This window comes from Simochromis diagramma, unplaced genomic scaffold (genome assembly GCF_900408965.1).
Source record: "Simochromis diagramma unplaced genomic scaffold, fSimDia1.1 OVJJ01000159.1, whole genome shotgun sequence".
NCBI classification, from domain to species: domain Eukaryota; kingdom Metazoa; phylum Chordata; class Actinopteri; order Cichliformes; family Cichlidae; genus Simochromis; species Simochromis diagramma.
The window spans coordinates 3,949,203-3,964,441 of record NW_024387197.1 but is presented as its reverse complement, the minus strand read 5'-3'; the positions used below and the strand labels follow the sequence as shown (position 1 = coordinate 3,964,441).

Sequence of the window (15,239 nt, the reverse complement as noted above, 5' to 3'; positions counted from 1 at the left end):
ATTGCTTAAAGGAGCTTCTTCGACATCTTTAAGAGTTCTAAACAAATGTCTGTCCTCCTCCAGAAAATCTTATGTACGCAAACACGCGTTGCAACTTGTTATCTTGTGCGCGTTTTTTTTTTTTTTTTTTTGGACAGCGAATGCGCACCTGCGGACCACTTATGTGCAGCCCCGGTTAGATAGCTCGTCATATTGCAGCCACAGAAATTCTTTTGTCCATGAAACCATAAAGCTGCACTTTCTTTTTGCCTTATAGTCTGATTTGTCATAACTTTTCTGTTTTGTGGTAAGCTTTTCTTTGGCTGTCACTTCTTCACCCTGACCTGTCTTATTTGGCTCAGCAGAACTAAAATATATATCCTGCTGCTTTTACACACACACTCACATAACGCTCAGTGATTCTCTGCGCGATCAACCTCTCACATGTTTAAGCTTGCTGCGGGAGATTTCACTTGTCATGTTTGCATAGTAAGCTAACGATTAATAAGACGATGTCAGAGGAATTGGTGCGCAAATTATCATCACTCACAGATCAGTGCTGTCGCTCTCTATACACAGTTCGCACGATTGCAAAGTGAAAGCAAAAAACAAGCGCAAATTCAAACACGATTTCAATATTGACAGTGGCTCACCGATGCCAATGACATAATTACCCAGCTACATTTCCGAAAGAATGCAAAAGCATTGACATATATTTTTCCTTCCTATGACAGCCCGACGGGCAGGGCAGAGATGGATTTTGGTAGCCCGACTGGAAAAATTTTGCGAGTCCTGCCATTCATACTGACTAGAGATGGCACGATACCACTTTTTTTATGTCCGATACCGATATCATAAATTTGGATATCTGCCGATACTGATATGAATCCGATATAGTGTGTTTTTATTTTTAATCAATAAAACATTTTTTTTAATATATTGCTGCATTTTATATACGTTCATACTCAAGTTTAAATAAACAACAACACTAAAGGCAAGGCAAGGCAAATTTATTTGTATCGCACAATTCAACAACAAGGTGATTCAAAGTGCTTTACAGAGACATTAGAAACAAAAACAAATAAAAAGTATGATTTAAAATTGATTAAAACAAGCAAACAAACTAACTAACTAAACACACACATTTCACACCTGTTCGCGCGATCTGAACCCTTATCGTAAGGGGAGCTACCAGTCCTTCTGTGGACGAGCTACTTTCTATTTTAAATTCCCTGAATTTAAAATACTCTCTAGACCCAGCTGGGGAGCTACCCAGAGCTCTAACCCACTGAATAAAGCTATTCAGTTATACCTGTATGTTTTGTTTTTGTTTGTTTTTTTAAAAAAAAAAAAAAAAAAAAAATACACTGCACCCAAAATGTTTCATAGTTCAGCAATACTGATCAATCTAATAAACTTAAACCTACTCAATCCTTCCTATTCTGGTATTTTAAAGAGTACTTAGCAGAAACATTAAGCAACCTAACTAATAGGGTTGCAAACTCCCAGCAAAAAGAAAAAATAGGGAACCACCTAGGGCTGCACGATTAATCGTTAGAAAATCGCGATCTCGATTCATACTTATGTGCGATCTCATTTCCAAATGACAACGATTTAAAAAAAAAAAAAAAAAAAAAAAAAAAAGACGACGATTGTACCGGATTTTGATCCGGGACGTAATCTGCATGAAAACAAGCGCTCACTCTTCCTGCTCAACAAATGACAAGGGCGGAGCCTTATACCACGGGATACAGAAGCTGTGCCGTGTGATGCTAAAATTAGCAGGGGAAAAAAACAACGGAGAGCACGTCAGGGATGACGAGAAAGTGACAGGGGAAAATCCGTCCCGGACAACCACCCAAGCATCAATAACGGGAACCTTATACAGCGCTTCCCTATACACGTCGAACTCCCGCAGGCACAAAGAAATTACGGAGGCTATTACTTATCACCTGACCAAAGATATGGCTCCCATCAACACTGTGCAAAACGAGGGATTTAGGAAAATGATCAACACCCTAGACAAACGCTACACAGTGCCGTCCCGCAACTATTTTTCTATTGTTGCACTACCTGCTCTATACACGCAGTGTCGAGCAACGGTGGAGACGGAATTTCAAGCAGTACAACATTTTGCGGCAACAACAAAACGTGAGACATTTGTTGTTTTTATGTTTATTTATTGTTTTTATGTTCAGTTTCAACTGTTACGAAGTTGATGTGCAGTTAATAAGTGCAATAAATATTTATACTGGAAAAGAGAATCGTGATCTCAATTCTAAGCCAAAAAAATCGTGATTCTCATTTTATGCAAAATCGTGCAGCCCTAGAACCAGCCCCCACCCTCCACCTCATGATGCTTAATCGATGTAATCAACTTTAATTTGATGCAGTGTGAAAACAAAATGCACAGAAATAAATTATTTTTCAAGAATAATTAAATAGATTCAACATCTTTCTTCAACAGAACTGCAGACTGCACAGATGGTATCTTCCCAAAGGAAAAAGTAATATAGCTTACTAGGGTATATTAGACTTAACAGTTACTATATACAGTAATGGACTGCTATATATTTTACATAAGATTAAAACTTTGGGTGTAAGATTCAGATAATTATTTATTAAAAGCTCGACATTTTAAATGAGAATAAGAAAGAAAAGTATGTCTTTGTGCCCCCTTTTCCCTGTCCATGCCCTATCGGCCCCCCTGGCTAAACTTTGCTAGATCCGCCCCTGCACAGTTACCAGCCGTCAGCTACATAGAAAAAGATCCTGGTGTAGAAAGTAATAATAATTAAATCCTAACAACAGCTTATCAAGCTTAAACGTGCTGCTGTTGTTCAGCCGCTGGTTTCCTCTTTCTGGTGCAAAGTGGGCCAAAAACAAACAAGAGACACGGACTCGCAACAGAAAAGCCGATCAGCTGATCATTAAGCAGTTTCACGATTGAAGTAGCAGCAAGAAGAGGCAGTCGCTCCATATATCGGTTGTTAAGCTTAACGTGGGAATGCTTTACAAACATTCAGAGATGAACTTACACACTTGCTTTACTTCTCTGTGGTATAACTTCATTGTCGCAAGTTTTGTGAGGTGCTTTTTTTGATATTTAATGGATCGTATTACATTTTTTATTTCTCTCCTATATCCGATCCAGTAATTTATGTCAGTATCGGACCGATACGTAATATCGGATCGGTCCATCTCTAATACTGACATGGACAGAACCAACAAAGGTAGAACCTGCAGACTCTACACAGAGAGCCTCCCAGTTGGAAGATTCTTGCTCTGAGAGTGCTCACAAGTGCATTTGGTCTTTCTGAGAATGTAGCAAACTGCTGATTTGCTGCTCATGAAGTTTCTTCTCTCTCCCTGTTAAGTGTGTTCTGGTTTTTGCTTTCTACCTAGTTCACTTGCGTTGACAACTGTTTGATTACATATTGGAATTTCCAATGAACAGTTGCCAAATTCAGATTCAATGAACTCTAGACTTTGTTAACATAAAATGATCCTGTCAGTTGTTTGCCTTGTAAATCTCAAAGCCTGAGTAAAAGGATGGATTATGTTAAATTGTTATTAAACCACTAATGTAAACATTTAGTTTAACTAAAGCATTAAGGTCTGCGCTTCAGTCAGCTCTAGACTGCTCCATTTTAAATCCACCGTGGGGATGTCCAGAAGCAAAATTATGAAACCTGTGTCCTTGTCCAAAAATATGTAGGCCTGACTGCATGTGAACGCTTACATCTGGATTATGCCTACTGTTGTCTCCTGCATGAATAGCAGTGCGTTTTTTAAAAGTGCTGCCAGTGCATGCCAGCCTTTGGTGTCATTTCAGCTTGTCGTGCACCTCTTGATTACCTCCTCAACTTAGGTTTCCCATTTGGAGCCGTCCCAGCAACCCTGAATTAACAGTCCAAGATGGCAGTAGTGACTTTAAACCCTAGGAAAGCTGTAAAACTCTTAGTTTCATAAGATAACATCAAACGGATAGTTTCGCAAACATGACAGTGTGATAATGAGATACATAAAGCCTTTTAAGCTTTACAGTTGCTAAATATTTACTTTACAGCTTACACTTGTTCCTCTTTTATCTGTAATTCATGTTTTATTTTAATTATTGAAATTGTTAACAAATCCTATCTGAGCCCCTTTAAACACACATTGTTAAACTTCGCATAAGCTTCAGTTAAAATAAATCAGTGACCTGCGGGACTATAGGCAGACAACACAAGAAGTACACAGTTGCTTATGTAGGTGTTTGTATAGTTTTTTTTGTGCTGCACTAAGCTGCTGTATGCAGCGATGATCAGCTTTTGAAGTACCCTGAAAGTTAATATTGACAGTAGCTTTGTGCATCAACGTTAGCTTAATGCAGTGAATGAACAGAGCAGAACATAAACATGACAGAGCTCCTGCTGTGAGAGTGCCGTTTGAATGACAGAATGACTTCTGGCAAAAGGTGTTAAATAAAGCAGAGTTTCGTGCAAGAGCTTACTGTCACAGTGAAAAGCTCCGCAGCCCGCCAGATGTGAATGATTGACACAGAAACTGTACCGCATTTGTAGTTCTACCTCCCTGTGTTGTACACTATAGAGCGTGAAAACTTCAATCTAAACACAAGTTGAGGAAATCTCTGAACTCTGATTAACAGCATGTGTCTTCGTGGCAGCATCTTTACTTATGTTTGACCTTTTAAAAATGTTTAAGGTAATACGGTGAGCAGTATTATTCAGTCAAAGTCATACATCACATTTATCACATTTCTTTGCTTGTGTAATAAAAATAGCAGTGTGATGAAAAACAGTGAATAATAAGCCCTTTTCAGAAGATATTTAAATAGCATTGCTGGTTTGAGCTGTTAAGAGACGTTTGTGTCATTGAGACATATGTAGAAAACCAAACATTACTCATGCTTTTATTTAAGCAGTCTATGACTGTTTTATCATCATATCATGCTGTAGAGAGTACAATTTGCAGAAAGGGCCAGATTTTCTCACTGCATCAGCTGTCTGTGCAGTGCCAGAGCTTGGGCTCTTCTGTTCTGTAGTTCTGCATATTTCTGGCCCTCATTACATTTAAATATGAAGCTTTGAAGAGAGGGGAAGAATCATTGCCCGCTATATGACGCATGCAAGCCGTGGATACCTAACAGACAGAAAACACAATTTTGAGTGTTTCGGGGCTCCTTTAATATGACTATACTACAAGGATGTGGTCCATAATGAAAACTGCAGAGAGCACAAAAGCTGCTTTTCTTTATGTGTCTGTTTGGTTTTTAACTGTCTCTCATGCCTGATCTGTTACATAAAGTGCATCAAAATACCGCTATTTGACCTGAAGCATGTTAAAGAAAGTGTGACTCTTCAGGTCTCACTGGATGTAACTCAGCCGCCTGAGATTCATATTCCTTGGGGTTTTTTTTGTTTTTTTGTTTTTTTTTTAATGCTTAGCTACTGCCAGACAGAGTATGCAGAAACAATAAACAAAAGCCTCCCACTGGATATTACTGTTCATAACTATCAGAAATGGGTTATAGCTGCAGACCTGTTGAGCATCAAGTCATGTCAGTAATGCCACAGAACAAAACTGAGACATAATGTTCGAGGAGGAGTATTAGTGTCACTAACATAGAAGTTCATGTGTATTCAGCTAGCTTGGCAGAACATCTGAAAACATGTTGTTTTGGTCCTTTTTACACTGTTGGGATTGTAGCTAATTGAAGATGGATTACAAAAATATTGATTCTGTTGGTGGTTATACAGTCAATCAAATAAACACAAGGTGATTTCCACTTGTCCTTGATTATGGGACAGTGTGTGATCTGTGTGCATTTCTTGGGGATAAAGTTTCGTTTCAGAGCAATATGTTAGTGAGGCTGATGAATTACAGATGAATGGCATCACTGAAAATAAATACGTTCACTATGAATTTAAATTATTTTCTGCAGCTTTCCTCGAGGATCAGTCTCTCTCTTTGTGTATTTTATATTGTTTATCCTTCTCCACGACCTGTTGCTCCTGACTGAAGTAGGCAGCGTTTGATTGGTCCATTTTATCCCCCCCCAAAAAAACCCATTAGATGCCTGCAAAGCAGAAAGCCTGGGTTAAAAAGGAAAGTTAATAGATGCCGTTATGATACGGATTATCTCTGTATCATAACATATTGGGATTCTAGGTTTTGTTGAGCCGCCTAATGCATTGAAATCCCAACTTTGGCAAGCTCACTTTGTTGTATGCGCTTCTGTGTTTTCAAAACTCCTGTTAACATCCACTGACACGTCTACAAAATAAGGATTTTTCTCCGGCGTGGATCATTCTTCTCAGCATGATCTGAACCACAGTCTGCCATGTCTCAGCTTTTTGGAGCGTTTTTCAGTTTAGTCGACAGCAGACACCCTCCGAGTGTGACTTACTCATGTTTAGTTACGTTTGTTGCAGTTTGGTTGCAAAAATGTTGCCTGTCAACAACACAACTGTAGATCAGCCTGTTACTCTAATTATTAAAAGCTGAGAAATACACAAAGGGTTTTGAATAATGCACATTTATATGGAAAGGGCTTTTAAATGCAACACTTCTGTCTCAGCTCACCTGTCTTTAAAGTCAGCTTTTAAGAAATGTTCATAAATGCAGTAAATGACAAATTAAATGGAAAAACTGGCATAGAATGTCTTAGTAATGTTGGTATTCCTCCAAAAGAGCTTCAGTCCACATTGGCATTGATTGTACAAGTGTTCATCAAACCATTCAGTGAGCCTTCATCCCCTGTGGACGGAGGCACTATCGGTGTAAAAAAACGCCACTCTCAGGAAAGAAATGTTTCATCATCACGCTGAACAACTTTGTACTGATTGGCATTGATCTTTCCTCTGAGGGCAGCAATGGACTCAAACTATGTCAACAAAATACCCCCTACAGGATAACATCTCACTGTTCAGGGCTCCCCTTTAATTTATTTAGTTTACTTAACTTTTACATTTGGATGTAGCTTATTTGCTCGTTTGTGCATCGCTTTGTACCTGATAGTTAGTCAATAATCGGCATTAAAGGCTCCAGTTGCCTAGGTAACGCTCCAAATTATTTACCACCCTTGCATATGTTAGTTAATGGTATCATTCACTCTCACTGGGAGGCACTTGGATCGATTACTTCAAAATGCTGAAGGTTTAACTTGCGGCCCATCCAGTTTACATCACCAGCAATTCTTTCACCGACCACTGCTTACAGTTTCACGTTCAGTGGTCTCTGGTTGCACCGTTGCTGTTGTGGATGCCCCTTCATTGTGACTTCCATGTGAGATGATGTTCGGTGAAGTAAACCGTAACACTTGCGGATTGTGTAGATAAAAATCTGCATGATAGATGTGCTGCCACTCTGTAATACCACTTTTGTAATTTCAGAAGTCTCTGGCCTGTCAATGCACATCACTGAGCAGATATGTTTATTTTGCTGTATCAACTCTCAGCTTGTCAGAAGTAGCCCCTTCCTTCCCCGGGTCGCCTCCACGCTGAGGCAGAAGATGGCTTCCTTCCAGAGCCTGATGGATGTGGAGGAGAATGATGCCTGTGATCCGGTGCCAGCGCAGGACAGCAACACTGGAGGATGCATCAAGACAAGAGATTATCTGTCTGGTGAGGCTGCCTCATTGCCACAGGATTAATAGTTTCATTTTTCATTGAGGATCCATGCCAGAAGGATTTCTTTATGATGTCTAGAGGCATCGTTCATAAAGCAGTGGATTAATGCGCTGCACCGTATAAGCCTGACTGTGACAACATCTTACAGCAGGGATCTCCTCTGAGCTTGGTCATCTTCTTAAATGGGCCCAGTTTCTAAGCTGTTTGTTACTGAAGTGAGACTTTATCTCTATTCCTCTGATCAAAGGTGTTTGTTTGTTTTTTTTCCTTTTTTGTACCCCAAGCTGTGTTTTTTATCATATATTATTTGAAATTTGATATTTTCTTTTCATTTAACTTAGATGCTCCCAAGTCCCATTTGTTTTTCTATGTTTATGTAATATGCCTTTTTGATTGATGTTTTTTTTTTTTTCACTCTCAGATGGGAACAGCCATGGTGGAGGGAAGGAGAACGACCCTCCAATGATGCCTACACCCAGCAAGAGGAGGCGCACCAGCAGCCCCCCCGAAGGTTGCAGTGTGGAGATTAGAGAGGCCAGCACGCCTACCCTCTCCTCCACTTTGATGGAGCAGGAGGTACACCGACTCACTCTGACTCACTCACTTAACTGACTGCTGTAAATAATTTAGCTAAAAGGTTTTTACCTCTGTGTGCCTGGCTCCCATTGAAGCCGTAGATTATTTTTAACGCCTTTATGAACGGTAGATCTCAGGGCCAAACAGGATTTTTTATTTTTTTTTTTCCTTTTTTTGACTACAAGCTTCCAAAAAGAGAAATAAACCAAAGAGCACTTTGACGTGAAATATGTTTGAGAAAACACTGCCAGTTAAATTTTTTTCTCTCTACACTGGACAAAATACTTTACAACTCCACAACTTTATTAGTGCAAAAAAACAAAACATCAATGTATTTTCACTTAAACAAGCAGCTGTTTTTTATGTGCATTAAAGTTATATAAAAATGTAACTGTGCAAATGCAAATTCCTTGCTGACAGTTTAACCAAAAGGCATTTCCAGTGGAAACTGGCCGACATATCCTCAGCATAACCATGTATAATATCCACAAAACTTAAAAAGAGGTTATACACGCGCAACACGGTAATATTATGTTGAAGCACAGTACGTATCCAGGGCTCTAGAGTGCGACCAATTTGGTCGCAAATGCGACCAAATCTTTCAGTGGTGTGACTAAAAAAACTGTTCGGGTAACCAAAAAAAAAAAAAAAAAAAATCTCTGCAACTCTCCTTGTGGTCAACAACAGACACACATTATGCCCCTATCGTGGACTAAACCAATCAGAGATAGTCAGGGGCGGCACCTCTCTGATTGGCCGTGGTCCAGTTGGAAGAGGGAGGTGAGTAGCTTGAATAAAGCGATATCGAGTCAAAAAATCCTGAATTGACTTTTAAGTATAACTGTTTTGTCAGAAACGCCAGATTCTCAGATTAAAGCTCACAAAACCATTTCAACAACAACCAAACAGCAAATGAGAGCAGGTACACAGATTCCACACAAAGACGTAAACACAGAGTGGACCCGACGCATGAGAATCAGTTTTCTCTTTCTCGGCTTTCTCACCCGACGGCACGTAGACGGACACGCTGTCGGAGCTCAACGATTCTGATGCGTAGGGTCCGCGCTGTGTTTACGTCTTTTTGCGCTGATTCTGAGCTGCAGGTTTTGTTTCTCTCCAATCAAAATTTACCGAGCCAGCAGCAAAAGAAGCAGCAAACTACGCTTCATATTTGATAAATCTCGTCATGAATTCCCTCGGACTTTTTCTGTTTTCTTCCACCACGATAAAAATCACACTTCACGCACAGCTCCCTCTCTCTCTGTACTTCAAGAACAGTTTCCCATCTCAAATCTGTTTTCTGCATTATTCATTCGCTTATTACCCACCAGTCTACCGTTGTTTACAGCGCTGTCGGCCACTGTCTTTTTCTTTTCTTTTTCTTTTTTTCCACTTAAATGACCTCCGACAAGAAAGCCTAATTTCTGCTGTTCAATACTGAAGAAATTTTAACTTTTTAAAATTATGCGAAATTGTAGAATATTTTTAAGGTTATCTGCTATAAAAAGCCAGGCCAGAAAAATCTCCTTCATGTTTTTCTGTGTTTTATTCTCATTTACTTTCACACAAAGGCATCTGCTGTGATGTTCACAATTCTGATGAAGTCTCACATGTATCAGTATTGATAAATGATCAGAATTATAATATTTCTGACTGTCTGAGGCTAAATTGAATCGAATCAGGACTTTGAGAACCGGAATCGAATGGATTATAGAAATCAGTGATGATACCCAGCCCCAGTGAGTAGCCTAGGCCTGACAGAAGTGGATGTAGCTGTGGGTAATAAGAAAAGATGAAAAGAACTAACTTTTTTGTTAAGTTAAGACCTGATCTGTCTGAAATTCATAGCCAGTGCTCTGACACAGTGCCATCAATCTTTGAATGCTGAAAAAGCAACACATTATATGCTGCAATATATGCACTGCCCAAGTGTCCCCTCTCCCCACTGCCTTTCAGCAACATGCAACAGCAAACAGGTCGTCAGAGGAGGCAGAGATGATGATTAAGTTTAACATTTTCTATAATATTGACAAAGCACTTTAAGCACAAGATTGTTAGTTAATAATTTAGAAATGAATATTGTCTGTATGGACTTCCCCCCCCAAAAAAGTGCACATGCAAAACTGCGGTGTTAAGTAATGCGGTTGAAAAATTTGAGTGCGCCTAACTTTTGTGCCGGTACGCCTAAATTTTTAAAGTTAGGCGTACTGGTGCGCCCATGGCAAAAAGTTAGTCTAGAGCCCTGGTATCACTCCGCGAGGCTCCTGCCTACGATAGCCATAATGCTCCGACAATCCAGCAAGCGGTGCGGCTTCATAGCTTAGCAAAGTCGTACTAAAACATTTGACAGATTTTCCAGCGCCGTGTACCACATAAAATCATTTCGAGGTCAGTAAACACAACCAGAATTCATACATAAGGCACACGGGATTATAAGGGGCACTGTCGATTTTCAGAAAACTAAAAGGATTGATTTTAAGTGTGCCATATTTTCCAAAAAACACGGTAATAACGACGGCCCGCTAGCATGCGCTACCAAAAATAGTGCTTTGTTGTAGAGCTGGGCGATAGAACGATAACGATATGTAGCGATAGAAAAATTAAACTATCGCGATAGACCTCGCCGCTCTTGTCCTCTTAAAAACAAAAAACAAAAACAAAAACAAAAAAACCAGCCAATCCAAATTAAGTAGCGCAGAGCCGAACCAATCACAGCCGCAGCGTCACGTCACGTGACTTGTCACGTACAGCACAAGTCCCAAGCCGCACATGTGTATTTGTTTGGGAAGCAGCCAGCCACCGTACCGCCCGGGTAATGGAAGAAATGAGTGTGCCGACTAGAAAAATCAACCGAGCGTGACCGAAGAGAAAACAGATGATGGTTCCAATGCCGGAGAGATTGTCGAACGGAAGAGCCATAGAAGTTCCGTAGTGTGAAGGTATTTCGGCTATTTCAAGTCTGACAAAAAACAGAGTAGCGTGCACTGTAAATTGTGCCGAAAGCAAGTCTGGAAATACAATAAACTGGTGCATGCGCTACGTCCACACGTCCCGGGTATTTTTGAAAACGCAGATTTTTCTATGCGTTTGCACCTTTCGTCCACACGTAAACGGCGTTTTTGGTCACTGAAAACGAAGATTTTTAAAAACTCCGTTTTTGCATTTACGTGTGGACTAGAAAAACTGAGAAAACGCAGCGTCAAAGGTGTGCGCATTTTTTGACGTCACACTGTGCGCCACGTTATTGTTTCGGTGAAATGAATTTCTACAATACTGTTACTGTTAATTGTTCTCTCTGCAGTGTTTAAATGCTTACATATACACACAGTTACTGTCCTTCCACACATACGACTTGGTTCTGCTTCTGTGCCCCAGCTTTGTTTACTTTTTCCCACCGAGGCTTCTAGACTTCTGATTGGCCAACATTTCTGCACGGTTAGGAATCTAGCTCCACCTGCTGCTTTGGCATGTTCATAGCAGCGTTTTCCTTCATTTCTCCCTTTATGTGTGGACGGGATTTTTTTTTTTTTTAAAACGAAAACGGAAAATCTCCGTTTTCAAAAATACCCGTGTACGTGTGGACGTAGCCTCAGTCTCTGACTGGAAGCGCTAATTCGTCATTCGGCTTTTGTCAGACTAAAGTAACTGTTAAAACTGTTTGAAAAGCTAAGCTATACAACAAGGAGAGATTGAGAATTTCCTTTTAGTTCTCAGTTTATTTGATATTGACAAAAGTTAGTCAGTTTTGTCTGTTCTTCTGTAAAACAAACTAAGATTTATATTTAGAATTAATATTTTGTTTCTAAGTGGAATTGACAATTTAGTAGTCTGTTTCGTTTGTTCTATTTTGAAACTTAAACGCTTTAGCGGCTGCCTTTTGTGTAGTTTGCAATATTTGCCTTTATTTATCTGGAAAAAGTCTCATGTTCCTTAAGTACATCTACCCTGTTGAACTTATTATGGGAAATAAATATTTAAATAAAAACAAGCTGCTGATTATTTCACATTTTACTTGTGAGCAACGGCACATTTAAATCTTACAAATATAGTTATTTGGCTTATATCGTGATAGATATCGTTATCGCCTGAAATGGAAAAAAACAAACAAACATATTGTGATATGAAAAAAATCTTATATCGCCCAGCTCTACTTTGTTGTGTATCTGACGGACGAAAGCTAAACCAGTTCCACACCACTGAAGTTGCAGCATTTTTACAAACCAATTCTGGTTCATCCGTTTCATTTAACAATCCGCTTTCGCCCTTCTCATTCTCTGCCATGCTTTTTCCGCCATGTGCGTATGAAAACAAAGGCACTGCACATGCGCGTTTTACCCATATTCTATCGTGAGATTTCATTTTCTTATCATTGCCCAACATTATACCAGTATTACCGTGAACGGTATGATATGGCCCAGCCATGGCTGCAGTCACACAGATGACTGTACCACAAAACAAGATTAATGGGTTAGCGAGATATGTCAAGCTTAAAGTTAGTTTTCAGTGTCACCAAGACACAGACTTTGTTGTGGTACCCTTGATTTCCCATTGGGATTTCAGGTTTTGTAGAGCCAGCTAAAACAAGGAAAGTCTGAATATATCAAAGTTGCTTTATAGCACACCCCTCTGGTGATAGCTGGGCAGATGAACTCTGTATACACTGGTCCATCTAACAGCCCAGCACTGTGCAGCTCATTTGGCTTTCTGAAGAAAACTGCACAACTAGCAGGCTTGCTATCAGTGGCTTGTTCTATTAACAGATGAAAGCAGGTTCTTAATGAGGTCAGTTGACAAGGTATGAAAGAGTCTGGAGGTACTGTGGTGAACATTACACTGACTACAACATCATCCAGCATGTACAGTTTGGCAGTGGGCCAGTGATGGTCTGTAACTGTTTAGAATGAAAGTTAAATCCTCAGGCTTTATGAGTCAGTCGCTACAGAACTCCAAACTTCATGTGGGAGGCCTTCAGATTGGCTCAAGAACAGTTCATAGAGAGCTTCATGGAATAAGTTTCCATGTCTGCATTGACCCAAGTGTAAAGTTTGGACGGGGGGGATCATCGTGTGGGGCTGTTTTTCAGGAGCTGAGCTCGGCAGCTTACTTCTAGTTAAACTCTTAATGCTTCAGCATACCAAGACATTTTGGATGATTTCATGCTGTGTGAACAGTTTGGGCGTGTCCTGTTCCTGTTCCAACTTGACTGTGCACCAGCACAAAGACACAACATGGATAAGTGAGTTTGGTGTGGAAGAACTTGGCTGGCCTGCACAGAACCTAACCTTAACCCGACAGAACACCTTGGGGTGAATTAGAGCCGAGACTGTGAGCCAGACCTTCAGTGTTTGATGTGCTTCTGGAAGAATGGTCAAATTTCCCATAAACACACTCATAAACCTTGTGAAACGCCTTCACAGAAGAGTCGAAGCTGTTATAGCTGCAAAAGGTTAACCAACATCAAATTAAGTCGTATGGATTAGGAATGGGATGTTACTGAAGTTAATATGCATATCAAGACAGACTAGTGAATGCTTTTGGCAATATAGTATGTGTCAGTATTTCAGCTTAAATATTTTGATCTGATGTGTTGATGGTTGTTGTCAAGCTAGGAAACAGAAAATAAGCCCAGTTTTTAAAAATGTTACTATTCTGTTGTTCGGAGTCCTTTTCACACTCGTGTCCTCTTGTTTGTGCTTTCATATAAGGTAGAACATTCTCAGTTATGCCTTCTGATCTTTTCCAAGTGATTTTTGGGGCTATTCATGATAACTGAGCAATTCCTGCTCTCATCAGAAGTGTCTGCAAAAAAAGATATTTAAAGGATGCCTGCTGTGAACTGATTAGATGAAATGATTATGGTTGTTCTGTGCTCCAGTGTCCTTCTGGATTTTATGTACAAAAAATTATGCTAGTCTTGGCTAAAATGCAAATATCTGTTCTCTGTGTTCTGTCCTTGTCCTTGAACTACAGAATGAAAGCTCTCATGTGTGCTCTCTTAATAGGATGAGGTCTTTGAACTCCAAAGCCTCAGCCGACCACCTCCTGATGATCCTGCAGCCGTTTCGCCACCGCAGCGTTCCTCCCCCTTCAGCATCCCCTCACTCCCTTTGTTGCCGGAGATGAAGCCCACAGGTGAGCACATGTAACTGACCTTTTATCTTGGTTTAGCCTTTGAGGCTCGATGCACAGTGGCTTGCTCCAGTGTAGCCAAAGGTTCCGCTCGGCTGAATTGGTGCATATTCAGCGAAGAAGTCGATGTTCGTTTGAGTTGCCGTAGTGAAGAACATCATGCATGTATTTAGCAATAAGCAGTTTAGAGCGTTGGTGAATTAATAAAAAAAAAAAAAAAAAACTAAAAAAAGGCCAATATGGTCTGATATAAGGCTGCCACGATTAGTCGATTAAAATCGTCGACGCATCGTTTGAAGCTTTGTAAGATCCCAAAAGACGCAGGAATAAGTAGTAGGATTTAAGAGTGTAATAACGGACTGAAACAGAAGATGGCAGCACTGCATGTACAAGGATGCCAGCTGCCGTTAAACCCCGAAGAAGAAGAAGCTGTGTCCCAGAATTCATAGCGCAGCCCTGCTCAGTTTCCAACAATGGCAGCAGCTAGTTAGTTTTAATATTACTCTTATTATTCTTTCTGGGTCACAAAATAAAGTTTAACATATTTTCAGGCGAGACTGTAACTGTGTAAACCTCAAATATCTGCTCAGTTTATCAAGACACCACATATTTTCAAAAGCACTCCGACGTTTTTGGAGACGTCTGTTACCCACTAGCTCAATAGCTAGCTGGGGTTCAAGGCTCATTAGAGCCTGTGAGAACACCGGACTCCCGGCAAATCGTTTTCAAACCCACCGCCGTCTTTCGCTACTCAGGTTAAACATATAATATAAGTCACTTGGATAACTTCAAAATGTTATTGTTTGGCTTTTTTAGTATTTTATTTGTTCCTGAGTAAATCGGTTTGGCTGAGAAATAAAGTTATAGTTTTTACACAGCTGAATAAACATCAAGCAGACAACTGATTATCAGAAGTGTGTG

At 40.0% G+C, this 15,239-nt stretch overlaps 1 protein-coding gene across 2 annotated transcripts in view; it reads left to right on the top strand.

The window, feature by feature from the left end:
* Positions 1-15,239, top strand: part of cdca2 (cell division cycle associated 2) — a 39,042-nt gene that overhangs the window by 2,603 nt on the left and 21,200 nt on the right. For both annotated transcript variants that reach the window (XM_040050135.1, XM_040050136.1), the window contains exons 4-6: positions 7,442-7,607; positions 8,035-8,189; positions 14,192-14,321. In XM_040050135.1, the coding sequence (XP_039906069.1) occupies positions 7,442-7,607; positions 8,035-8,189; positions 14,192-14,321 (451 nt within the window). The remainder of the gene's footprint in view (positions 1-7,441; positions 7,608-8,034; positions 8,190-14,191; positions 14,322-15,239) is intronic.